The sequence below is a fragment of the Alosa pseudoharengus genome, unplaced genomic scaffold (assembly GCF_046254945.1).
Source record: "Alosa pseudoharengus isolate Yale_2024_CS ecotype anadromous, Long Island Sound unplaced genomic scaffold, YU_APseudo_1.1 YU_APseudo_1.1_scf_3, whole genome shotgun sequence".
Classification (NCBI taxonomy): domain Eukaryota; kingdom Metazoa; phylum Chordata; class Actinopteri; order Clupeiformes; family Clupeidae; genus Alosa; species Alosa pseudoharengus.
Genome location: NW_027468718.1, coordinates 13,906,352 through 13,933,824, shown reverse-complemented (window position 1 = coordinate 13,933,824; position 27,473 = coordinate 13,906,352). Strand labels below are relative to the sequence as shown.

General features: G+C 42.1%; 1 protein-coding gene and 1 long non-coding RNA gene across 3 annotated transcripts in view; both read left to right on the top strand.

The window, feature by feature from the left end:
- The first annotated feature begins 10,116 nt into the window (after positions 1-10,116).
- On the top strand, positions 10,117-15,223 carry LOC143100245 (uncharacterized). The gene is made up of 3 exons (XR_012981881.1): positions 10,117-10,254; positions 12,847-12,939; positions 14,317-15,223. It is a non-coding gene; the product is annotated as an uncharacterized LOC143100245 (long non-coding RNA).
- Positions 15,224-15,982: 759 nt separating this feature from the next.
- The window catches only part of LOC143100243 (uncharacterized), a 34,748-nt gene continuing 23,257 nt past the window's right edge, over positions 15,983-27,473 (top strand). The window contains exons 1-4 of one of the 2 annotated variants that reach the window (XM_076263226.1): positions 15,983-16,183; positions 16,710-16,821; positions 18,760-18,813; positions 23,930-24,039. In XM_076263226.1, the coding sequence (XP_076119341.1) occupies positions 16,717-16,821; positions 18,760-18,813; positions 23,930-24,039 (269 nt within the window). In that variant the 5' untranslated portion in view covers positions 15,983-16,183; positions 16,710-16,716. The remainder of the gene's footprint in view (positions 16,184-16,709; positions 16,822-18,759; positions 18,814-23,929; positions 24,040-27,473) is intronic. The other variant, XM_076263227.1, reaches the window with a different exon arrangement.

The following is a 27,473-nucleotide window of genomic DNA, read 5'->3' as shown; positions in this document are numbered from 1 at the left end:
AGAAGAAAGATGAGGTGCCGTGCACGGCGCATTTTCAGAAACAGAACCTCCGTAGGAGGAGGTAAAGAAACCTGTCGGAGGAAACCAACCACCATTATAAAAGAGGCTTATGGGTCTAGGCAAGGGGAGGGGTGTGTGTGTGTGCGCACAGTTCTGAGAAGAAACATGAGGTTCTGGGCTGCTTTGGTTGTCTTTCATGTGGTGTAGAAGTGTGGTCATGAAATGAGACAGCGGTTGCGGTTTATGTTATCACACTGAAGCTCTGTCAGCATGTATGGCCACACAACCTCTCACATTCATGTTAAGTTCATACTACATGTGTTATATGTTTATGTTAGGATGTTATAGGCCAACTCATCTTTAGCCTAATTTCCTGATATGTTCTGAATAATTTTAAAGCTATTACGGTGGTGATATTTCTGACACATGTTCACAATGTTTTAAGAACAAGAGTTAAATATAGATGTTCCCAGTAGTGAATTTCCCCCTTTTTACTTCTATGTCTTTCTTCTTCTATTACTTTCATTCTGCTTGTAAAATACTCCCCAAGAAATTGTTTGAAAGGGGAAATCTCTATAAGTTAGCAGGCCACTATAATGCCAATGTGTTTGATGAGAAAAGCAAACTTTTGTACTTCTGCTGTCCATACAGTCCTGGCTATGTAAATTAAAAACAAAGTCACTCAGACCAAACCATACAGTCCAGAAGAGAGGGGTTTAATTTGAAAAGCTGTTGAATTCAAATATCAGCACTTTAGTCTTGATCTTTAACCTTCTCAATACTCATTTCTTGTAAAAGCTATTTCTTGTAAGTAAGAAAAAGCCTGTGATTTGCCTGTGAGGAAATGCAACTGTGTTTGATGTCAGCTCACTGATTTCTACAAGAAAGGTCAAGCTTGTTGTTTTCAAAGAAAAAACAACATTATTTTATTTTTTAGCACTTCCTTCTTCCCCTATTTTCACATGCAAGGCAAGGCAAGGGTGTGCTTTACATAAGCAGGGACTTTACAGGGGTGCTTTACATAAAAATTCTGTAGTAGCACAAACACACACACACACAATGTCAGTGACAAATATCTGGACTGTGTCTTAGCTTCCTACACTTCAGTGTCAGTATAACAACACTTCAGATCTAACCTGTGTTGTGGCTGTGGGAGGTCACAGTCTTCATAACTCATTGGATTTCCAAAAAGATGACCTGCAATCTAATGATCCTGCTTTTTGGTGAGTTTCTCAAAATGAATAATGTATTGTGTGTGTGTGTGAGGTTTGCGATGGTTTTAGAAATTAGTGGGATAGTGCATACTCTTTTGTGGGGGTGTGTGTGTGGACATGTTGTCAGTCTGTTTTTGGTGTACACCTCAGTGGTCTACACTAGCGTAATTCTCTCTCACTTCCTTCCTCTTCACACTTCTCTCCTGACTGAAGTGAAGCTTCATATCTGAAGATTACTCATGCATTATCACTAAATATTTTTTATTTTAAAATATTTAATTTGATGCCTGTCCAGTCAATCAGTTTTATGCATGGCATCGTTTATCTTCCCCACTTATTCCAGCCAGTTCAGAGTGTGTATGGCCTTAGAAATGCGTCCATCATGTTTATATTGGAGCAGCTGCCTGAAGGAACAAACATCACCTCAGTCATCTGGAAACACAACCAGAATAAAGCTGCAGAATGGTATGAAGGAGATGAGGGACCAACCTACTATCTTTACCTCCACAACTACACTGGATATGAACACCTGACCACCTCAAACCTTCAGCCACATTTCAGAGGAAAGTATTTAGCTGAGGTGAAATACAAGGACCCAACTCACAGTATGACCCTTATTGGGTCCCTTATTATTGGTGAGTACTACTATAAACAGTCTCTTTTGAAAATATAGCTGCAAGCAGCAATGTGGGGGCCAAGCACTTGAACAGGAGTTGGGATTGTGATTGGTATTGCATTGGACTGGACCGGACTTGACTGGACTGGCTTGGCTTTGATTGGATTGGATTGGGAATGGGTCTTCAGGAGCGAAATTCATCTGGCCAGGTTAGGTCTTCAGTCCATGTACAAAATGTGGTTTCCATACATAAAAGCATTACTGAGATATGAGCCTACTTCCTGTGATTATAGATTGGATTGGACTGGATTGGATTGGACTGGACTGGACTGGATTGGATGGGGATTGCAGAGATATGGGCCTACTTCATGTGATTGTATTGGATTTGATTTAATTGGACTGGATTGGATTTGATTGGACTGGAATGGGATTGCTGAGACATGAGCCTACTTCATGTGATTGTTGATTGGATTGGATTGGATTGCATTGAATTGAATTGGACTGGACTGAATTGAATTGGACTGGACTTAATTGGACTGGATTGGATTTGATTGGACTGGATTGGGATTGCTGAGATATGAGCCTACTTCATGTGATTGTTGATTGGATTGGATTGTATTGAATTGAATTGGACTGGACTGAATTGGATTGGATTGGATTGGACTGGACTGGACTGGACTGGACTGGATTTGATTGGACTGGACTGGACTGGATTGGATTTGATTGGACTGGATTGGGATTCCTGAGATATGAGCCTACTTCATGTGATTGTTGATTGGATTGTATTGAATTGGACTGGATTGGATTGGATTGGAATGGACTGGATTGGATTGGAATTGCTGAGATATAGCACCTCTAGTGGTCAAAAGTCACCAAATGTATTGTGCGTCTTCAGGTTGTGGCCATGAGTCCACGTACCAAGTTTGAGGTTGATACGAGAAAGTATGGCTAATTATAGCGCCCCTAGTGGTCAATATGCACCAAATGTATTGTGTGTCCTCAGGATGGGGTCCCAAGTCCATGTACCAAGTTTGGTTTTGATACGTGAAAGCGTTGCTGAGATAGGAGCTAACTTCCTGTAACTCTAGCGCCCCCCTAGTGGTCGAAGGTCACCAAATTGATTGTGTGTCCTCAGGATGGGGTCCCAAGTCCATATACCAAGTTTGGTTTTAATATGTGAAAGTGTTGCTGAGATATGAGCCTACTTCCTGTGATCATAGCGCCCCCATAGTGGTCAAAAGTCACCAAATTTATTGAGCCTTCTCCTAATTGGGTCCTGAGCCCATGTACCGAGTTTGGTTTTGATATGTGAAAGCTTGGCTGAGATAAGAGTTCACTTCCTATTTGGCGACCAGTTTTGAGTATGGGTATCAAAGGCAAGGCAATTATGACACATGGTCTGAAGGTCATCTGTGCCAAGTTTCGTGAAAAATGGATGAAGTTTGTGTGTTTTTGATGAAATTCAATATGGCAGAATGTCAAACATGGCGGATATTGACGTCATGGGGTGTGTCGAGTTCGGGCTCATCCAAGGATTCTAACTATATATCGATGTTGGAAATTAGACATACGGTTCAAAAGTTAAGTGCATGGATGCAACGCCAACTTTGACCCATTGGTGGCGCTAGACTGCCTGGGGTTCAGACTTGAAATTTGGTGAAATGGAATATGTGACTATATGGAATCAATGTGCCAAATTTCACAACTTTTTACTGTATGGTTCTATGGACTGCCATAGACTTCAATGGCAGCGGAAAGTGCCATAATAAGAAAAGGTAGAATCACTGTGGGTTGCCGTGCAGCTTTGCTGCTTGGCCCCCAATGATGTCGCTGTCATTGCTACAGTGTGCCTGGAATGCCTATTGCACTATGCATGATATAGATATACTGTGCATACTTGCACTGTGATATACAGTGCTTAGATATACTGTGCATACTGTGATATACTGTGCAAGGATTGCCACCCTAGTGCCACTTTGATGGACTGGCTACCCCTTTAGAGCTGTGTTCCAATACTGACAGTAAAGATGCACTCTTGAAAATGTATGATGGTGGATAAATACAGTCTAACAAATTGTGTCGCTTTAAAGGTTTTATCAGCGATTGCAGGCCCAAAAAAGACCCAAACATAAATGATCACATTCATCTAATCTTTCCTAACAATCCGCTAGATGCCCGCCCCGTAATAGCTAGCTCTCTTTTTTGTTTGAACGTCAACAGAAGTGACGTTAACCTGCCATTTCTGATACAACCTTTAATATTAGAAGTTCACTGTAGTGAGTCTAGGCCAACTCAGTTACATTAAAATTATTTTGACATTTTTGCAGATCTCGTTCAGAAGCGCATTATTATTCCACACTGCAACTCCACTAGCTGCACCCTAGACTGTACAGGGGCGGATAATGAAAACACTGAGATCAGCTGGAAAGGAGTCTGGTCCAGTTTGGGTTGTGGAGAGGAGTGAGCACCTTGATGTGATCTACACCTGCAACTCCAGTAATCCAGTGAGCTGGAAGACCAACAGCATCTCAGAGAGAGAGATTTTAGGTTAGTGAAGAGACTATGTCTGAGTTTGAGAATGCCCTTGCATAATGTTCTAGAATATCATGGGGGATTCTAAAGCCTGCCACACACCAGTGCTGAAATGGTGGTGTCAACATATTCTAAAATAACCCTGACAGATCAGCACATGGCATCACAATATGTAAAAGACAGAGGTGTTTACTTGATGATATTATTTATTTTTAGAATCCATTGGCAGAGAACATTTAAAGGTTTGGGTAACACTGGCCCTCCTCACACTAGTGATCTCACTACTAATGTGGAAGTATGTTTACTACTGTTTTGCTCATTGAAACAAATATGTTTAGGAGCTTAGAAAGAATCCCGCACACTGACCATTTTGCAAGCAATTATTTATTTAGCAAATACAACGTTTCAGTCTTACACCTTCATCAGGTAAATTCAAATATGTTTAGAAATGTATTACAGTAGCATTCCAAACTCTTTTATAGCATTCTGGAAAATAGGAGTATTTTGGGCAAGACGTAGTGATGTCATATGTTGTGTATGCTAAAGGTGCTGTTCACCCTGTACACATCTGACTTCTGCTACAACACCGAGTCATGCCACATGCAGAAGTTTTCTGACGATACTGCAATTGTGGGGTGTATCAGGAACGGGCAGGAGGAGGAGTACAGGAGCCTGGTGGAGGACTTTGTGCAATGGTGCAAACTCAATCATCTTCAACTCAACACTTCAAAGACCAAGGAGATGGTGGTGGATTTCTGCAGGTCTAAGCCCATTCTGCTACCAGTCTCCACTGATGGGGTCAATGTCGAGGTGGTAAGCACCTACAAGTATCTGAGACAATAAACTGGACTACAAGTATCTGGACAATAAACTGGACTGGTCAGCCAACACTGACACACTCTACAAGAAAGGGCAGAGCAGGCTGTACTTCCTGAGGAGGCTGTGGTCCTTCAATGTGTGCAGCAAGCTCCTCAGGATGTTCTACCAGTCTGTTGTTACCAGCGTCCTCTTCTATGCAGTGGTATGCTGGGGAGGAAGCACAAAGAAGGATGCGGGGCGACTTGACAGGCTGGTAAGGAAAGCTGTCTCTGTAGTGGGAGCTGAACTGGAGTGCATCACTTATATATATATATATATATATATAATAACATAATATCTGACAAAAGGACCCTGAACAAACTGATCAACATCTTGGACAATGAGTGTCATCCACTCCACAGCACTATTGTAAAGCAGAAGAGCCTGATCAGCTGGAGACTTCGCTCACTGCCTTGCACAACAGACAGACTGAGGAAGTAATTTGTCCCCAGGGCCATTGAACTGTTCAATGCTTCACTTAAGGGAAGAGGAGAGATAGACTTCTCCGCATAGTCTGTCTGCCACTTCACCCCCTCCAGGTTTGGATACTGTCTGTCCACTAGCCACTTTTTACCACCGTCTTTCTGCCTCACTGTTTGCGTGCTATATTAGCACATATGCATAACCCCTCCCTCCATGCCACAGCCGAACTGTGGTGTGAGGACCTAGGTGACCACCCCACGTTTAGGGAGGTGCGCCACTGGATTAGGTGGTGTTGAGGAAAGGCAGGAGACAGCAGTTCCATACAAAAATATAATATTTATTTAGTCCACAAACCAGGAGGAAGCACAGCAGGAATTCAGACATAAAAATCCAGGGATCTTCAGTATGTATCTATTTACATTTGAACTCGCCATTAAACTAGGCAACAATTTTACAGACTTTCTAGGCTCCCGATCCAAACAAAGCAACCTTACATAACTCTGGACCATACTTTATACCCTTGCCTCACAGCAAGCAAGGTTAACATTATAAACTTCAATTTACTTTCCAACTCTAAACTTCCCTGAGTCCCTGGATCTCCAGCTCTTCCCTCTGTATTCCGTTGCCTCCCGTCTATTGCGTGTCTCTCCCATTTGAAATAAGCCTGCCTTTAAATAGGCTAGGCAATTACCCAATTAGGTCTGGGCTAAACCATTATAGGGAATGCTGGGGTGGTGGTGGTCTGTACCATTAACCCAATCACAGTTAAAATCAACACCTTAATACAGACACATACATATGAAATAAACAGCCATAAACCTGGAATTGAGTGCAGGTGAGTGTTTGGCTGCAGTCCATGGAAGTGTGGCACAAGGCAGTTTTTCAAAAGTTTGTCGTAGGGGAAAAGGAGAGGACTCCTTTTTCACATGTGGCCACACTTATACCTTTTCTTAATATAGTTATATATATAGTAGGGCTGTCAAAATAACTGATTAATTTCGATTAATTAATTTGAGAAAAAATAACTGATTAAAAAAATTAGTGCAGATTAATCGATTCCGTATGACCTTTGACCCCGAGCCGTTCTAGTCAGACTGTAAAATGAAGGAGAGAGAAGAAAACGTGCTGCCTGGATCATTGATTGGAACATTTACTTTTAAAAAATGGCCTGATGATGTTGATAAAAAATAAAGTGTTGAAAATAAAGTCCTCTGCAATGTATGCAGCAAAGAATTTGCATATCACCGGAGTTCATCAACTCTAGTCGCACATCAATGCAAAGAAATAAGTGTTGACATTGAGGGGAGTGTCCCCTAGGTTATATCTGTGGCCTGAAATGCCTTGTATGTGAAAAAAACAACTTTTATTTGAACAGTGAAAATAATAATAAAAGAGTTTTTTAACTTTAATGTCACTAATACTGATTATTCAATGATTCATTTGAATTTAAATATTTAAAATACTTTCACAGCAAAAATTATATATGCGATTAATTTAGATTAATTAATCACAGAGTATGTAATTAATTAGATTATTTTTTTTAATCGATTGACAGCCCTAATATATAGATATATATTGACTTTATTCTTGCACTGTTGCACTGTTGGACTTACTCATTTGCACCATCACCATGACACTCACTCACACAGAGCACCTTACCTTGTTATGGTTATGGTTATGGATTTAGCAGACGCCTTTGTCCAAAGCGACACATAAATACAAACAACATAATAATATTTAAAATTGAACAGGGAACAGATTAGAATGTAGGTCAAATATAATAAGGAGAATAGTTATAATACACAATAATATCAATTCAATCAATAGCCTAATAAAAAGCAATGGAAAAAAAGGGGAAAGGCAATAATAAAACAATAATGTCCATTCAATCAATAATATAAAAACAATGACATGCTAAGACTACATTAAGGAGAATATAAATAATAAACAATAATGTCAAATTAATTAACAGCCCAATTGAAATAAAACAACATTATACAAACCATAACACATAAGCGCTTAAACAACTAAGTATATGTTGAATAGGAATGTTTTTAGACCCCTCTTAAACGACCCAAAACTACCACAGGAACGGAGAGCACTGGGCAATTCATTCCACCAACATGGAACCACTGAAGAAAAGAGTCTGGAATTAGACCCAGTTTTCATGACTGGTCGACACAACAGACGCTCACCTGAAGACCGCAGTGGGCGGTTGGGGATGTAAGGCTTGATTATTGAATTAAAATATCTAGGAGCAGATCCAGTTAGTGTCCTATAGGCCAAAGTGAGAGATTTAAATTTAATTCTGGCTACTATAGGGAGCCAATGGAGAGTAACTAGGAGAGGAGTTACATGTGTCCTCTTTGGCTGATTGAAGACCAGGCGTGCTCCAGCATTCTGAATCAGCTGTAATGATCTTGTTACACAAGCGGGTAAGCCAGCTAATAGTGAATTACAATTAGTCCAGCTTAGAGATGACCATGGTCTGAACAAGAAGTTGTGTGGAATCTTGTGTCAGATAAGGTCTGATCTTCCTAATGTTGTAAAGCATAAACCGACATGATTTTGCAATAGAAGCTATATGCTCAGAGAAGTTAAGTCCATCATCAATTACAACGCCCAAGTTTCGTCCCAATCTAGTTGGGGTCAGTGAAGTTGAGTCAAGCTGAATGTTAATCTGTTGGGGAATAGCTGTTTTAGCTGGAAACAGAGATTAAGCTGAAGGTAAGGTAACCTTACCTTACTATGCACAGAGAATCACAGGCTCGGTCCCTGCCTCAGTCATTGCAAGCGCCTCTTGATTGATTAATCACCCACTATGTGGATACTGTTTTTAGAATTGATTTAGATTAAGTGTTATTTAGTATAATTTGTATTTTAGTATATTTAGTATATTCTTTATCTTCTACTGTCCTTATTGCTTAGTGGTGTTTTTTATATTACATACTTTTAATTACTTTTTTCTGCTGTTAGTGAATGTGTGTGTGATGTCTGTATGCTACTGAGACCTTGAATTTCCCCTGGGGATCAATAAAGTATCTATCTATCTATCTATCTATCTATCTATCTATCTATCTATCTATCTGTGTCAGGCGGACACCAATTGATGGAGCTGGCCACAGCTGGATGGGTCTACACTTCTTTCCTGTGACCAAAGAGGTCTCCACCGTTCCTGTCTAACTGAGGGACGGCTACACCAGCCAAGAGCGTCTCTGCCTCGGGGGTCATCGGACAGAAAGGTCCCCGTTGTAGCTCCCCAACAGTGACCTGAGTGCCCGGGTGTGTAGGAGGAGTGAAGCCGCTGGCCAACAATGCTGTGCTCACACGTTGGGGATCTTCAGCATCTCAGCTGACATCAGGGACTCTCTGTTAACAGCTTGGAGACTCAACACTGAGGGTCCTCTGTGCCATCAGGAGGCCCCTACCCTGCTATTGTGTTCCAGCCCTGATGATTCAGAGACTGTGGCTCCTGACAGGACTGTGCTCTCCACTGTGTCGTGGGCTCATATCAATAAGCCTCAGGGGCTAAGTGAGTGAATGGTTCAGGACACTGTCGGACTGTTTCCTGGTCTCCTTAAGAGGGGCCTTGGGGGGAACAAGGGCAGCAAGATTAGTTGATCAAAATCACAATTTGAACTAATGCAGTTAACTAATCGTAAAGGTTACCATTTTTACTGTGCAGCTTGCAACTCTGTCCAAATGGTTAATCTCGTCACATCTATTATTTTGATATTCATGTCATCCTCTTTGTGTGACAGATAGTGAAGCTCACCTAGCAGGAGTGATGCACTAGGCATGCTTACTTACCAATCAGAAGTTGCCCAACTTAAAGCGAAATTTGGAATATTGAACTGAAGCTTGACTTTCAGAAATGATATTGCAAATCAAATCGCAATTTGATTATAAATGCTCAAGTCAAAAACTTATCCCAAAGAGAAAACTCAAAAGTCTGGCTGAGTTCCGTGCAAAAATGGTTTATTCCATTGGAATGGTTTACTGTTTCAGTCTCTGTCACTCTCTTTCTCTTGATGTCTTCAATCCATAGTATTCATTTATACCACACTATGCCAAACTGGGCTGAAACCAGTGTCTGGAACACGCGCACACACACACACACACACACACACATGCACACACAAATACAGTTAAACTCTTGCCTAGTGTAGGCTGTTGATAGACTTACAGTAAAACTGGAAGTGAGCCTAGGGACTTTTTGACGCTCAATGTTGTTATCTCAACTTTACTTATGAATTAAGGAGATATTGTAGAATGTAATCTAAATAATATGGACCACACATAGACACGGCTGTTGCTTACTGAGCGCGAATTTAATGAACTCCACCCACCAACTCCGCCATACCCATAATACCCTTGAACATTCTGATAGGATGTGATGTGTTACATGGACATGACAATAGCCAATCACCACTATGTGCGCGCACCGTGTGACGCTCATTGGGCGTGGCTAAAATCGGTTGCTTCCTGAAGAACCATAATCAACGCTTTCATAACATCTTGAATAACCACTCGTTTTGGACGAAGACTACGTTACGTTTCAGCAGACGCTTAAAGAAACTATTATCGTCATGGTCTGACTTTTGATAAAGGGTAAGACATGATACGTTATTTCATATTTACCTTTGGTATCATAGACGAGGGAAAAATAGCAGGCCTATCTTATCTGAATAAGTAGGTAGGTAGGGCAACAGCATTTTTTCCCCCTTAGTTTTGAACGAGGTCGATCAATGAACAACAAGCATGATTTCGCTCTCTGGGTTAGTTAGCGAAGAGATCGTAGGTATAGGCCTAAATGAGAATAGACAAAATGACACTTTCGAAGTAAACACAAACAGGGTGGGTTACTCCCGTGACACGCAACACCTGCTGGTTGAAATTGAGTGCTACAGCAATAAAACGATTTGTCAGTTATCCGAAAGCCTACTACAGCGGCCAGGGAATGTGTTTTGCACTTTAACCTTAAAGGAATTATCCGGAGTAAAATGCACTTTAGATCGATTTACGGATGATTGGGGGTACATACGTTGAGTTGACATCAAAATCATGTCATTCGGATGTGTTTTGAGAAAGTTAAATTGTACCGTTTTCAGTCACAACTCTTAGCCTGGAAGTGAGCGGGGCATTTCAATTGCGCCGCTACAAAACGCTATTTTTATACCTCTTCTACAGTTCCAAACAACATAACACTTACGTGGTAGTGAGTAGAGGGTCCCTAAAGCCAAACCGAAGTATCCCGAGGTCTTTATGTGGTCGAATAGAGCAGTGTTTCCCAAAGTCTGGGTCGCAGGAGATTTTATTTGGGTCGCCAGCACAATTTATGTTATAGGCCTAACTGATACCATTTGTCATTTGATACCAGGAAAGCTAACAGTTTTCTATTAGGATGTAGATTGTTAACTACCACAGTCACGGTTTTGTCATAAAAGCTCATGAAACTGGCGCATGCAACTGGGGGACGAACGCATCGTAGAGGTGCCAGCATGGATATCAGCCTATTTGCACGAACATTAATAGATACCAGTTCCTCAACTTTACCGATTAAAATCTAGTTACCGTGCTGTCAACTAAAGCAGACATCCATAGACCGGACATAAGGCCATTCAATTTGCATACAGTTTCGATTGCAGATGCAATCTTTAAAGTTAATAGCAACCTCCTCACATTCTTATTTCTGATTTAAAATGCACAACAGTGCATTATATTAGTCTACAATTTAAATGGGCATTTTAAACACTATTCCTCTCGTTTTGTACCTCGCTAACTCCAAAGTAAAGGCGCATTCTTCCGGCTATTGCGCAAATGCCTCTTGTCCTGATATAACGACTATACAATATAATATAATACAACAATACAATATAACGACTTGAATGATTTGCTGTTTACATTGGAATTGACGTCCACAGTGTTATGGACCCATTTGTCTGCAACGCAACGTAGCCTACAACATTAGCCTACGCATCCGAGAGTAGGGCAAATTCTCGCATGTTCCGCAGTCGTCATTCGTCAGCATAGTAAGCTGTTTTTAGAAATACAGGAACAGCTTACTATGCTGACGAATGACGACTGCGGAACATGCGAGAATTTGCCCTACTCTCGGATGCGCATTAAAACGCATCTTTTCAGTAGTCATTTCCAACTTTTCACGCTGATGGGGCTCAAAATGCAACACAACCGTGTTCAAAGCAGGGATCCATAGCAATGTATGGTTGGGGGAGGCATAGAAAAGTTGGAGAACCTGTGGCCTAAAACAATATTGGTGGTTGCAGGGTAGATTTGAAGTGAAATGGGTCGCGATGGTCTGTCATTTTTAAAAAGTGGGTCGCCAGAAAAAAAGTTGTCTTTGTCGCCATCTTCAGGGGAAAGTCCGTAGGAGTCTTATTGCTGAGTGTGTTGTAACACGCTCTGGAAATTCACAATTTCATCGCCGTTTTCTTTTTTTTTTTAAAAACATAGTCCAGTATTTCTTTCGAAATTGAAATGAAGTTGTATGGACTGGACTATGTTTTTTTTTTTTTTTTTAAACGGCGACGTGTTACAACACACTCAGCAATAAGACCCCTACGGACTTTCCCCTGAAGATGGCGACAAAGATGGCAACATTTCCAGGAAAGGTACTGGCTTGATGAAATTCATTCTGGACTCTCTATTCGACCACATAAAGACCTCGGGATACTTCGGTTTGGCTTTAGGGACCCTCTACTCACTACCACGTAAGTGTTATGTTGTTTGGAACTGTAGAAGAGGTATAAAAATAGCGTTTTGTAGCGGCGCAATTGAAATGCATATAAGTGCATTTTACTCCGGATAATTCCTTTAAGAAGCTTGAAATGATGACAATGTCGTATAAAATAGCAATGCATATATAAAAAATAGGCTAACTATAAAAAAATGAAGTGAAGAGGGAATCTTGCGCTGTATAGCAACAACTTTATAAGTCACTCTTTACTACTTTATAAACACAACAGTTAACTAATTTAAGGCAGTGGAAAATAAGACCGTTTTGAGTATTTTTTTTAAACAGGTTGAATTTAGGACAGGTAGTCTCCATGAGTAACCTGGCACAGTAGGCATTATCATGACTAAAGCTATTTCACATAATGTTTTCAACATAGTTGACTGTTTAAGCTGTTTAAATGGTATACTCAGACACCGACATAATTCTATCCTTCTCTCTGATTTCAGCCAGCATCTACGTGGTGAGGAAGATCCGGGCCTCGATCCAGGACGGGGAGCAGAAGGAGGAACCCATCTTCACACCATGTAGTCTGGCCAAAGGTGAGACACAGGTTTAACCCTGTATCCAAGCAAAGGGTAAACAGAACTCTTTGCTTCCTTTAGACCCAGAGGGCTCTGTTTAGACCCAAACAGAATTCGGTGCTCAGGCAACACATCCCATAGAATCCCATTTAGCATTAAAGTACATTTAGTAACCGAGCAACATGTCAAACAGAATTCTCCAAAGTCTTCCAAAATCAGACAAAACTGCTTGAGAGGGTATTTTCCCCATAGCAACAGGACATAGCAAGAGATACTCCCATGATATTTGAATGAGCCTAGACATATATGCATCTTTGTGTGTATGTATTGTATAGTCTCACCTCTGAACTGGTAGTAATGACATAACTTCTCTAATACTAGATTGTACATCTTGACAAAGCTCTTTGTCACTCGTTATCTCTCTCTCACACACAGAGGGGTTCTAAAGCAGTAATCACTGCCCTCGGTTATAATGGTTATTAAATTAGGTTACAGTATAAAAGAAAAAGAGGCGCACTCAAGGGCTTGATACTAATACAATTTGTATTGAGAGCCGAGGTTTTTACAATGAGTCTAAGGACAAAAAAATAGAAATCACAAAAAACACAAATTGTATTAGTATCAAGCCCTTGAGTGCGCCTCTGGTTTTTTCTACTGTAATACTCAACTTTTGGAGTTCACGCACCAGGCAAAACGTTACAAACTTAAGGTGCAGATGCCGATTCGCCATTATTAAATTAGGTTGGAATGGGGAACCAGATTTATCATATTAGCTCAGTCCCGATAATCCAATTCCTTTTTAACGTGTAGTCATTGTGTGTGTTTGTGCAGTGTTTCCCATACATTGACTTATTTGTGGCGGCCCACCACAATATCAACATTGACCACCACACAATGATTTTCCAGGTTGTACTAAATTGTGCTTACATCTGGTTAGCATCATAACCAAGCTGTGCTAATTTGTTAAAAACTGTTGTATTCAAGTTCATTCTGCAAACCAACCACCACAAATGGAATTCAATTCTGTGGGAAACACTGTTGTGTGCGTGTTTTATGTTTTAGTTTATGTGTTAACCCCATGCAAATTATTAGAAACATTTTGAGAATGAGAAAATAAGAATGAGAATGTACATTATTTTATTTTTCTCTATATTTTATTTAACTCTTAATTTGTTCCTGTAACTACCAGATTAATGACCAGAGCCCAAGCTGATTAACATGGGCTGAGTAGATTGAAAATGGACGGCAAATTTGCAAAGGAGTTTTGAATGAATTCAGTGATGAGGCGTACTGTACATAGGTATACATGTGTTTCTTTTTAGTGGCATGTTGGGGTTCTTGAGATTCACAAGAGATTGTGTGGATGTTCGTGTTTCTGTGTGTGTGTTCTCCCAGGTGAGCATAAGCAGCTCTCAGTGTCTGGGAAGACAGCCATGTTGACCTCTGACCCTGATGATGTGTCAGCTGCCGGGGCTCAGGCTCCATCCACTGAGACGGCTGTGCAGAAGTGCGGCTCCTGAGGTTAAAGGTCACGCCTGCAGGTTGCCTGGGGTAACGGAATGCCAACAAACACTGCTGTCCGCCAGAAGTCTTGTCATCCTTTGGACTGGTTTGACATGTCACACAGGGTGGCATTGAGCCCCATTGACCCCTATGCCAACATTGACCAGGTTAGGCAGATAGAGGCAGCGTTACAGCAAACAGTGAGATCAGAATTAGATTCCTGACTGCTGAAACTCAGCAGAGGCAGAGGGTAAAATTTTAAAGTCAAAGTGTCTTGGAGTCCACCTCCAGTCCCAACACATACAGGAGTCTCAGAGTATCATCAGCCATGGAGGGGATGACCAAGCCTCCGAGTAAGCAGCAGTGTGGGTACATCACAGTTGGGACATCATTATGACATCACAGTTCCCCCAGACCAGCACTGGCAGACGTGACCTACGACCAAAGAGTCTCTCTCTCTCTCTCTCTCTCTCTCTCTCTCTCTCTCTCTCTCTCTCTCTATCTATCTATCTATCTTTTCTTTCTTTTTCTCTCTCTCAGCTGTTAATGATGGTCTGCACATCAACCTTTCATCGAGGGGCTGTTCAGACCTGAAGTTTTTCTTCAGCTGAGAATACACACCCACACACACACTTTAACATGGATATACTTAAACGGACACACACCTTCACACACATATTTTAATTTGACTTATTTACATACCTCATCAGAACTCTGTGTACGTGTCATTTTTTTAATATCATGGTGTGTTGATAATGTGCACTGCACAATGGCAAATAAACCATTAATATTACCACCATATGCTGTGTGCCTGTGTCTTTGGTGTAAAACACTAAGATAGAAGATTGGACATGCTGCTTTGCTCTCTGGCAAGGGATCAGCTGGTACTGTACTGTACTGGCACCACGGTCAAAAAAATAACTTTGTCCAAGAATAGATTACAGAAGTCCAAGATAAAAGTAGAGTGAGAATAGACTATTAGGGGTCTCGTGTGTGTGTGTGTGTGTGTGTGTGTGTGTGCATGCATGCATGTATGTGTGTAGCTATAATCCGTAGTGTAGCTGCTTAGTTACAGATCATCACTGCTTTTTCTGAGACAGAGCTTCTAGACTCAAGTTGTCCTAAGATGCCACGTGTGCAGCAGTGGTGTAGTGTACGTGATACGCAGGACTATGCAGAATAGGCCTACCCACTTAAAAAGCATCACTATCTCAGTGTACCCACTTAAAATAGTGAAGGATATGTATTAACATTTGGGATTGATCACAGTATACCCACTACAACTATACTACATCTCAGTATACCCACTACAGCTAACTAGACTAGCCTACACTACTGCGTGTGTGGTGGGGGGGTACAGAGGGTGACTTATCTGTCATGGTGGCCCCCTCTATAAGTGAATCATCAGTAAAAGCTACGCTCCTGTGACACTGAAATCCTGGGGCGATAAGGTAACGCATGAGCTACTCCACAACGTTAGATGGCGCTACCGTAACTCTCGGTTCTTTAGTACCGGTATTGGACGATCCATACATTAACTTCCTGGGAATAACGGAAGATGGTTTTACGGAAACATTGACAACAACTCTCATGTGCTATTTGCGGAATTAACACACATTTCACCGGCGGTTTAGGGTTTATCAAGTGGATTGCAAAGTCACTTTTAAACGTCAAAGGTTTTAACCCACGAAGAGCACAAGCACTGCGTTTTCTTCCCGTGGATGATGCTTTGCCTGCGACTGTAGCAGCGACTTCATACGTGAGTATTTTAAGAAAGAAAACGAAAGCCAAAGCGTCCTCAACTTCTCTTTGTACAGATGATTCCTAATGTATATGTGTTCGTGGGGAAAGTGGCGGAACGCTTAGGTGATTGTTGCAGTTGATACCAACAACTCACGTGGTGTGTGTAGATGACGGAGACGGGGGGGTCAGGACAGGGGCCGTCATGGGAACGCGCCAGCGCGAACACTTGTCTGCTTTTTATTGTTCTGTTGATGTCAACCGATGTCTGCGACCGGAAGTAGTGTGGCGGAACGCTGACATTTCACAAAGATTGCTTATAAACTTCGACTTTTGTTTATATATCAAATCACGTGCGTTGGCAGAAAGTTGTAAACAAAGATAACGGTAATACATTGTAGACATCTAATGCAATTTGTTGACGTGTAGCCTTTTCAACAACACTTTATTCAGTACAAAAACCTGTCTTTCTGCCTCTGTACGTGTCTCTCCCACTCTCTGTGCGTGTTTTTGTGTTATTGACGTGTTCCCTCACATCACTCTAGACCTGGGATGATGGCTGGTTTTTCTGAAAACGCCCGTCTGTCCGTGGTGCTGGACAGGAGGAAGGCACTCACCCTCTCGCCTCTAGGACCGGATAAGCCTACCTCCCGCCAGGTAGGATACTACAACTACTACCACTGCACACACAGATTCTCTCTTGTTCTTTGTTTTCCGTAGAGCAGACATAACATGTTCTACACACGTGTCATACACTACGCACAAAAAGTTAGGGATATCTGGCTTTCGGTTGAAATTTAATGTTTCAGTACAGAAATTACTGAAACATTGAACTGTTAGAAATGCGCATTCAAAAGTTTACAGAAGATCACATTAAGCTCCTGTAAAGGTTATAATGGATGTTAGGTTTATCTTGAAACTTCACCCGAAAGCCAAATATCCCTCACTTTTTGTGAGAAATGTAATTAATCACATACACATCAGATAGGCTACTACTTTGATATTATTACTATTACTACTACTACTACTACTTTGTTGCTTTGGACAAAATCCTATAACAATAGTACTACTACTACTACTGCTCACACAGACACACACACACACACACACACACACACACACACACACACACACACACACACACACACACACACACACACACACACACACACACACACACACACAAACACTGGCTCTACAATACACTGCAAAAACAACAGCTTATCTAATAACATCTAATCAAGTGTTATTAATCTCATATCAAGATCAAAAAAATCTAGCTGGTTTTGTTTTCAGTATAAAGAGACTTACCTAGCACTTTCTCGTAAAATGCATTTGTTGAAGTAAAGGTGACTCTAGAGACCCCTAGAGTCCCCTAGAGTCGTGGTATATGTTTTACTTTGACATTGTAAATAGCCTACTTCTCATGGCTGACCTGTGCACAATAAAATGCTTTTGTTGTTGAGGCCTCAAGGACTAACAAAAGGCAAAAGCTTTCTCCAAAAAGCTATATCTACTGATAAGGTAATGTTTCATGATTCTCAAGAGATGTCTTCAGGTCAACAGTTGCATTGCTGGTTCTGTTGGTAGCGACCTTCTATGGCTTTGCTCTATGGCGAAGCTAGGTGAACGATTCCCCTATTACAAGTTCCTTTACCATCAAATTGACTTTGTAGAGGTTATATTAAGGTAAACATCTTGCAAAGTGTACCTTTTATTAAGAGTTTGATTTATTTTAAGACGTTTCAGTGTGAAAAGCAAATTTGTCTGCCAGTGCGTTAAGCAAATTTGTCTTAAAAACAAGCAAATTTGGCTGGCATTGCATTGAGAAAATGTGTCTAGATAAGACTCTTATTCAGTCAAAATGATCTTTCGAGAGAGCGCTAGGTAAGTCTCTTCATGCTAAAAATAATACCAAATATACATTTTGATAAGAATTTCTGCAGCGTAGATCAGACATAAGGGGTAGGGCCGAGTCAGCCATGGTAGGCTCTACACACAAGCACACACACACACACACACACACACACACACACACACACACAGACACAGACACAGACACACAGGGAGAGAATCCGCCATGGTATGCTCTGTAAACAGCTCTAAAACACACACACCACGCATGCACACACGCACGCCAGCACGCGCACACACACACACACACACACACACACACGGGGAGAGAGTCAGCCACAGTAGGCTCTGTAAACAGCTCTACACACACACACACACACACACACACACACACACACACACACACACACACAGAGACAGAGTAGACTATAAAAAGTCAGAAAATGTAAACATCAGCTAGATGAAGCAAACATGCTTGAGTGCAGATGGAAAAGCAGCATTGTACACCACTGACTAATGCTCGCTCTCTCTTCTTTCTTTCTTTCTTTCTTTCTTTCTTTCTTTCTTTCTTTCTTTCTTTCTTTCTTTCTTTCTTTCTTTCTTTCTTTCTTTTCCTTACTCTTTGTTTCTTTCTCTTTTTTTTTTCTCCCTCTCTCTCTCTCTCTCTCTCTCTCTGTGTATCTTAAAAACCCACAGTACACCACACCACTCATTAATACTGTTGCTATGTCTTCCATCCAGACGGAGAGCCCCTATAAGATTCCCAACAGTTCAACAGAGAATGGCTGCACGAAGGTGTGTGTTTGTGTGTATGACTCTGTGTGTGTGTGTGTGTGTGTGTGTGTGTGTGTGTGTACAGACAGACAGACAGACAGACAGTTTGGAAGAGAGAGGGATGATGTGAGGGACAGAGAGACTGCTATAAAAGTGTGTGTGTGTGTGAGAGAGAGACATGGTTTTGTCACTGCTTATGCAACAGTGCTGCTTACTGTATCTAGAGGTGTTACTGTCCGGTGTGACTGTGTGCTATGGTGTTGTTCCAGGCTGCCATGCAAGAGGGCATATCAACAAATAAATATACAAACACCATACCATCAAAATCTATACTATATATCCTTTGAATGTATATAGTTTAGTAAATTTATAGATGGACACTTCATGGATAAAAACCCATGACCATCATGCTGTAGTTTCCGGCCAGTGTTTCTTAACCTGGCCTTGGGATCCTCGATTTCCCATGGTCATGAAGTTACGATAAATATTTTTATTAACTGCCTGTACTCATTTGGAACATGCTGATTTTGGCACATTTGTGAAGTCTTCCACTCCTGTGTCGCCTTTCCAACTTTTGGTGCTTTCATGCTCTCACGTGACCGCAATTCACGTCCCTTTTTGTCCTCAATAAGTGAATCCATACTTCAAATATTCAGGGTCGTTTTGCCATATTTACCGCTAAAATGATGTCTAACAAGACCTGCCACATAAACATTCTCTATGTCCATGGCAACGGCTGGCATACAAATAAAGTCTATCAAAATAAAGGTCTGTCATTAGATCTAATAGGGTAGCATTTTAAATAATTTGCGATTCTTTTTCATGTTTTTGTTTTCTTAAACACAAGCTACGTGACCCACCCAGAACGGTTCCACGACCCACCGGTTAAGAACCACTGCAATAGACAACTCCAGGATTGAGCACAAGGCCCCATATCCATCGCTCATTCTTTCCTGCTATTGGTGGCTGCATTACATGATATTAATTATATGCCAGCACTATTCTTTGCACAAGCAAAGGTGATGCATATCACGTGTCTTCCTCAGGGAATGCCCTGTCTTGATAATGGATATTGCATATAAGTATAAGTAAGTATATAAACTCTTTTGATCCCGTGAGGGTAATTTGATCTCTGCATTTATCCCAATCCGTGAATTAGTGAAACACACTCAGCACACAGTGAACACACAGTGAAGTGAAGCACACACTAATCTCGACGCAGTGAGCTGCCTGCTACAGTGGCACTCGGGGAGCAGTGAGGGGTTAGGTGCCTTTCTTAAGGGCACTTCAGCCGTTCCTACTGGTCGTGGTTCGAACCGACAACCCTCCGGTTACAAGTCCAAAGCGCTAACCAGTAGGCCACGGCTGCCCCCAAGCATGTTGTTTACTAGAGAACTGTCCCAAAAGTTGTATAGAAATGTATATTGTACAGAAATGTATATTGAGACACTCATACGGAAGAACACCAGTTCTTCCCAAACGTAACATATTGTATGTAAACCAAACATTAGAATACAAATGCAAACATATCCAATGTTGGGAGATTCTCACATTTTTTAGTTGAGTTAGTTTCTAGCAGGACGTTTGGTGTGTGTTGGTGTGATGCAGAGGTCTGTGTTGGTGTGAGGTGGTGTAGAGGTCTGTTAGAGTGTGCTGTGTTGGTGTGAGGTGGAGCAGAGGTCTGTTAGAGTGTGCTGTGTTGGTGTGATGTGATGCAGAGGTCTGTTAGAGTGTGCTGTGTTGGTGTGATGTGGTGCAGAGGTCTGTTAGAGTGTGCTGTGTTGGTGTGATGTGGTGCAGAGGTCTGTTAGAGTGTGCTGTGTTGGTGTGATGTGGTGCAGAGGTCTGTTAGAGTGTGCTGTGTTGGTGTGATGCATAGGTCTGATAGAGTGTGCTGTGTTGGTGTGATGCAGAGGTCTGTTAGAGTGGGCTGTGTTGGTGTGAGGTGGTGCAGAGGTCTGTTAGAGTGTGCTGTGTTGGTGTGATGCAGAGGTCTGTTAGAGTGTGCTGTGTTGTTGTGATGTGATGCAGAGGTCTGTTAGAGTGTGCTGTGTTGGTGTGATGCAGAGTTCTGATAGAGTGTGCTGTGTTGGTGTGATGCAGAGGTCTGTTAAAGTGTGCTGTGTTGGTGTGAGGTGGTGCAGAGGTCTGTTAGAGTGTGCTGTGTTGGTGTGATGTGGTGCAGAGGTCTGTTAGAGTGTGCTGTGTTGGTGTGATGTGGTGCAGAGGTCTGTTAGAGTGTGCTGTGTTGGTGTGATGCATAGGTCTGATAGAGTGTGCTGTGTTGGTGTGATGCAGAGGTCTGTTAGAGTGGGCTGTGTTGGTGTGAGGTGGTGCAGAGGTCTGTTAGAGTGTGCTGTGTTGGTGTGATGCAGAGGTCTGTTAGAGTGTGCTGTGTTGTTGTGATGTGATGCAGAGGTCTGTTAGAGTGTGCTGTGTTGGTGTGATGCAGAGTTCTGATAGAGTGTGCTGTGTTGGTGTGATGCAGAGGTCTGTTAAAGTGTGCTGTGTTGGTGTGAGGTGGTGCAGAGGTCTGTTAGAGTGTGCTGTGTTGGTGTGATGTGATGCAGAGGTCTGTTAGAGTGTGCTGTGTTGGTGTGATGCAGAGTTCTGATAGAGTGTGCTGTGTTGGTGTGATGCAGAGGTCTGTTAAAGTGTGCTGTGTTGGTGTGAGGTGGTGCAGAGGTCTGTTAGAGTGTGCTGTGTTGGTGTGATGTGATGCAGAGGTCTGTTAGAGTGTGCTGTGTTGGTGTGATGTGATGCAGAGGTCTGTTAGAGTGTGCTGTGTTGGTGTGATGTGGTGCAGAGGTCTGTTAGAGTGTGCTGTGTTGGTGTGATGTGGTGCAGAGGTCTGTTAGAGTGTGCTGTGTTGGTGTGATGTGGTGCAGAGGTCTGTTAGAGTGTGCTGTGTTGGTGTGATGCATAGGTCTGATAGAGTGTGCTGTGTTGGTGTGATGCAGAGGTCTGTTAGAGTGGGCTGTGTTGGTGTGAGGTGGTGCAGAGGTCTGTTAGAGTGTGCTGTGTTGGTGTGATGCAGAGGTCTGTTAGAGTGTGCTGTGTTGTTGTGATGTGATGCAGAGGTCTGTTAGAGTGTGCTGTGTTGGTGTGATGCAGAGTTCTGATAGAGTGTGCTGTGTTGGTGTGATGCAGAGGTCTGTTAAAGTGTGCTGTGTTGGTGTGAGGTGGTGCAGAGGTCTGTTAGAGTGTGCTGTGTTGGTGTGATGCAGAGGTCTGATAGAAGTCAGTCTGATGCGCTGATCTGGACCTGACTGACGGATTCCCTTTGGTTGGCGTGGAGACAAAACACCAGATAGACTGAATCAATTTGGAAGCCACCTCTGGACTGAATCAATTTGGAAGCCACCTCTGGACTACAAATCATTTACTCACCCTTATTATGACCGCCGCGCAGCGAAGCGGCGGTCATATAGGTTTAGTCAGATTCTTTTTTTTTTTTTTTTCTTTTTTTTTTTCTTTTTCGCATGCCCAAATTTCCGTCAATGATTCCCGGGACACTGAAAGACCGGGGTACACGAAACTTGGTGGGCATGTAACCCCACATGGATAGCATGGAACCATCGTTTTTCGTTTTGATCTGTAGCCCCCCCGCTGGACTGGACACCCCGAAAGGAGGGTAGGGCAGACACAGTTTTCTGTGAATATCTCGAGAACCGTAGGGTTTAGGAGGACCATTTTTTTTGTATGTTGATGTTGTTTGTATGTTGATCTCAAAGGGCCATGTCAACCCATTCCATAACATTTCATGTATAGCGCCACCTAGTTAAACACAAAAAAGTAAAAATGAGGTGTTGTAATCACAGGTATCTGTGACCTAACATAGTCAAAACTGCACGAAATTGGAAGTGTAGGATCATTATGACACCCTCTGTATGCACGCCAAGTTTCGTGGAATTCCGTTCATGGGGGGCCACACAATAAATTAATTTATGTTACTATACACCAACTGGCCTGTAGGTGGCCGGAGACAGTTTTCTGTGAATATCTCGAGAACCGTAGGGCCTAGGAGGTCCACCTTTTTTATGTATGTTGGTCTTAAGAGGGCATGTCAACCCATCCCATTACCACTTATTTCATGTATAGCGCCACCTAGTTAAAAATTAAAAAGTAAAAAATTAGGTGTTTTCATCACAATATCTCTGGCTGACAAGGTCAAAACTGCACGAAATTAAAAGTGTAGGATCATTATGACACCCTCCGAATGCATGCCAAGTGAAAGACCGGGGTACACAAAACTTGGTGGGCATGTAACCCCACATGGATAGCATGGAACCGTCGTTTTTTGTTTTGATCTGTTGCCCCCCCGCTGGACTGGACCCCCCGAAAGGAGGGTAGGGCAGACACAGTTCTCTGTGAATATCTTGAGAACTGTAGGGACTAGGATGACCATTTTTTTCCGTATGTTTGCCTCCAGGGGTCATGTTAACCCATTTCATGCGCACACATGTGCACAAACAGATACACACACACACACACATACATTCACAGTAATCATACGTATGACACATACTCACACAGTAGACATATGTACGCTTGCATGCACAGGCACATACACAGGCACACACACAAGCATGCACACACACACACACACACACACACAACATAAACATGTACATGCACACAATTCAAGAATTTCTCAGAATTATGAACAGGCAAGATGGAGGTGGGGTTGTATAAATTGAATTTTACGTGTGAAATCTATGAACTAATCATGTTTTGGTACTTGTTGTGTAGCAAATATCAGTGAGAATTGAGTGTGGATAATGCAATTTAGTGAGACAGTTACAATCATATAGGCCTTTCAGAGTGATTTATTTTTGTGGAAAAAATGTGCTGGACTGGGCGGCGGTCATATCTAATCTAGTTCTCTGTCTGTCTGTCTGTCTCTCTCTCTCTCTCTCTCTCTCTCTGTGTCTGTCTGTCTGTCTGTCTCTCTCGCTCTTTCGCACTCTCCCTCTCTCTCTCTCTCTGTGTCTGTCTGTCTGTCTGTCTCTCTCGCTCTTTCGCACTCTCCCTCTCTCTCTCTCTCTGTGTCTGTCTGTCTGTCTGTCTCTCTCGCTCTTTCGCACTCTCCCTCTCTCTCTCACACACTCTCTCCCTCTGTGTCCTTTCCTCTCAGGTGCACTGGACTCAGATAGCTCATGGCTCCTGCCCCAAGACCTCAGTGCAGCTGAATGGCACCTCCTCCACCAATCACACGCAGCGTCCTGACCGGCAGGGCGGGGTCAGGTGGGAGCTCCTCTGTACATTTTATAAAACGCTGTTGTATTCCTCTGTTCTCTGACACTCAAGGCTCTTTAGAGTTTCACGCCCCACATTCACACACACACACACACACACACTAGTGTTTCCGCTAGATTTGTTTTTAACAAGAAAAAAAAGTTACAGCTGGGGTGTCACTCCTGGGATGTTTTTTTAATTCTAGTTGTTAATCGCACCATTTAGCCTAATGTGACTTGAGAGGGACAGGATTCAGGAACTAAAGACAGGCCCATCTTCTGTCTGACTTACGTTAACCCATGCATTAAACCACATGTCACTTGAACGCTTGAATACCGGTAGTTCACGTTGACAATGGAGAAACGCTTAGCTTCGTTTATGACAGAAATGAAGTTTTGTGCTGATAGTATATTTTTTACTACCATATTTCTCTTAAGACTCAGTCAGGACGATGGAAAATCCGCATATGCGACCAAATTGGTCGGACTCTGGAGCTCTGCCTCAAGGGAGAGATGGCATGTTTGTGTCACCCCATCATGGGTTTCACCAGATTCTCTGACTATACAGAAACAGTCTACATTATTTTGGTTACACACAAAGAGAAGGAGTGACCTACTAGTATGAATATGCAATGTAAAGCTGTGGTGTGTGGGGATGTGGCCTTTTGGTGCCATCAAGTCTGGCCAGCTTCTATTGTCTTTTAATTAAAACTACCCCCTTTCCTGGGAAGTCCTTCAGAGGCCTGACCCCTCACTGTGTCTACAAACATTAACATTTCACAACTGGTGATAAGCAAAAGGCCTCTAGACAGGCTTTCATTGAATTCTTATCATTCAAGGATAAACAATGGATACACTGCATACAGACCAAAGACACACACAGGGTACACATGGGTACTTTCAGTGCCAACATGTTGTAAAAACACAACCCACAACACTGCCTTTATTTGGTGCAAATCTCCTTCATACTTTATAGTCCGCGATTTACCACGAGTGCATACAAAATGTTTTTGGCCAAGTTTTGCAATTTACCTTCGTTAGGCTACCAGTCGTTGCTTTTTTACTGTGTCGATTCGCGATTGAGTGCGCATCTAATGTAACAGCGGTGTCTTCGCGGAGACATCCACTCTCCAGTTCCATTTTTGCTGTTGTTGTGAGCGAGCAAATAGGCTACGATATGGGAAATACTTTCAATACGATCAGCTTCAGAAATGAATGGGTTTTCCTTAGCCTGCTACACCTTTCCACCAAGTTGTGCGAAAATTGTAGTTTTTACGATGTTGTCAAATATGCGTAGCACATGGAAGCTCTTGATAGCGCATGCTACTAACGTCTATACAAACAATATATTTATGGAATAAAACTAGACAGGTATCTCGGATTAGCATTGCTGTTTATTGTTAAACTGCAATTTTCAGCAGCCAGTGGAGGGCATTTAGCTTAGGCTACTATGCTTCCGGACAATATGCGTCTCCCCTAATTCTAATGTTTTAAATAGGCTACATTAATACAATATATAATATGTGAAGTGAAACTGGACGGGCCATAATACTAGTTTTAGGCTACTTATTGTTAAATTGCAATGTGAGCGGCAGCCAGCAGGGGAGGATACGTCGGCAGGATTATTTGCAACTACATTGTGCGTCTGCCCTGATTCTGATACCGTGGGGGTATTAATTAACCCGTGGCGGGCCGCCACGCTGAAATAAACGTAGAGGAAACACTGCACACACACACACACACACACACACACACACACACACACACACACACACAATGATGGCGGGGGCTGCCATACCAGGCACCAACCTGCACATCATCACCTTAGGTATCTGCTGATGCCGGTACCAATCTGATGCTGTCTTTTCCCCTCTATTAAAACAACCCATAGCATTTGTCTAGGAATTTACTCTGTCTCGTGCCACATTTGACATACTGATAAAATCCTGGTAGTTATTGTTTCAAGCGACAGTGGTTAAAATCCCCGAGGATAAAAACAGGTGCCCCGTAGTGCGTTGGAGTTGGTTGTGCCAATGAATATAAAGTTCTCCTTAACCTTACATTAATTTCACTAAGCAACATTACTTCAAAAAAGCACAGTCATTACCATGGTATTACTTCTATGCTACCACTATCACGCTGTTACATGAGCTCACATGAGCACATGGCAGTTAGAAATTAGCTACATTAACATTAGCACTCTTACCATCAAAATTTGCATTTAACATTAAACTATTGACAAATATCAAAATCAAACCATTATCCCACCAGTAGCATCCCTGGAAATGCCCAGCAAGTAAAGTCCTTCCCCTACTATCTATTTCCAACAGCAGTTCACAACATGTGCTTCACATCCTCTCACCACCACCATCTCTCAAAGTCAAGGACGGGTCCTTCAAAGCCGCTTTTTAAGACGTTACGTCATCGAATCTTGCCAAGCACTGTTTGCTTTAAAATTCTAAAACAATTGTAACACCTTCAATTATCACCCATTTCGTTCAAAAATTCTAAAACAACAATGTTTTTTAATACTTCAAAATAACATTTGATAAATGAACCTTACATTTGTTTTCAGTAGCCATAGGTGTGTAGATTTGACCAAAATCTGGTTTGGTTCTTACCGGGGCTTTTACTGCCTGAAATATACGATTTTGTTTACCGCGCTCGGAGGTTAGTGTTGGCCTGGTGGGTCGTCTACTTCCACCCTTTCACATGGCACATGAACAGTTAGCTCAAGAATTCTCGTTGCAATTCAAAATTCCACTGGAGCTCCAAGTGGATTTGTACACACAGCCTTAAAACACTGTTTACAGCTCTTCGAGTCACGGTAAAATGTAATTTTTGGTACATAGCTAATTTAGATACACAAATGGTGTGGGTGCTTGCGTTTCTTTAGGAATCCGCCGTCTTGGTTTGTATAGAAATGAATAGTAAGTGACACATACACGCAAGAGGACTGAAACACCGGACTGGTGGTAATGGGGGGAGTTCCGATATTAAGTACTGAGTCCTTTGTTCAGAGAATTTCTGAGACTTCTCGAGGATGCATGCGTGTATCCTCTGTGTGCTTGGAGCACCCACAATCCTGTGCGCACATTTATAGATTTAAAATCTGTATCTATATAAATGTAACATTGTGAACTTTGAACTCTCACACCGTAATTGTGTAAATAAGGCATTTAGGAAGAGTATTTAAAAATTTTCTAATGAGTGCCATTGCGAGCTAAACATTTCATGCCTGCCTGCCTCGTATCAGATAAGCCGTCAGATTGGTGGAAATCTGTCTGAATGAGAGGGGGGCCAAACAGGTCTACCATAGCCAATGAAATATGAGCTCTCTGCCTCATCCATGTCTCAGTCTAGTGTGTATCAGTTGGGCTGATGTGGGGAGAGCCAGAGGAATCTCATTGTTCCTGTTTTCCTGGTGGCCGTGAAGCTTGAAGC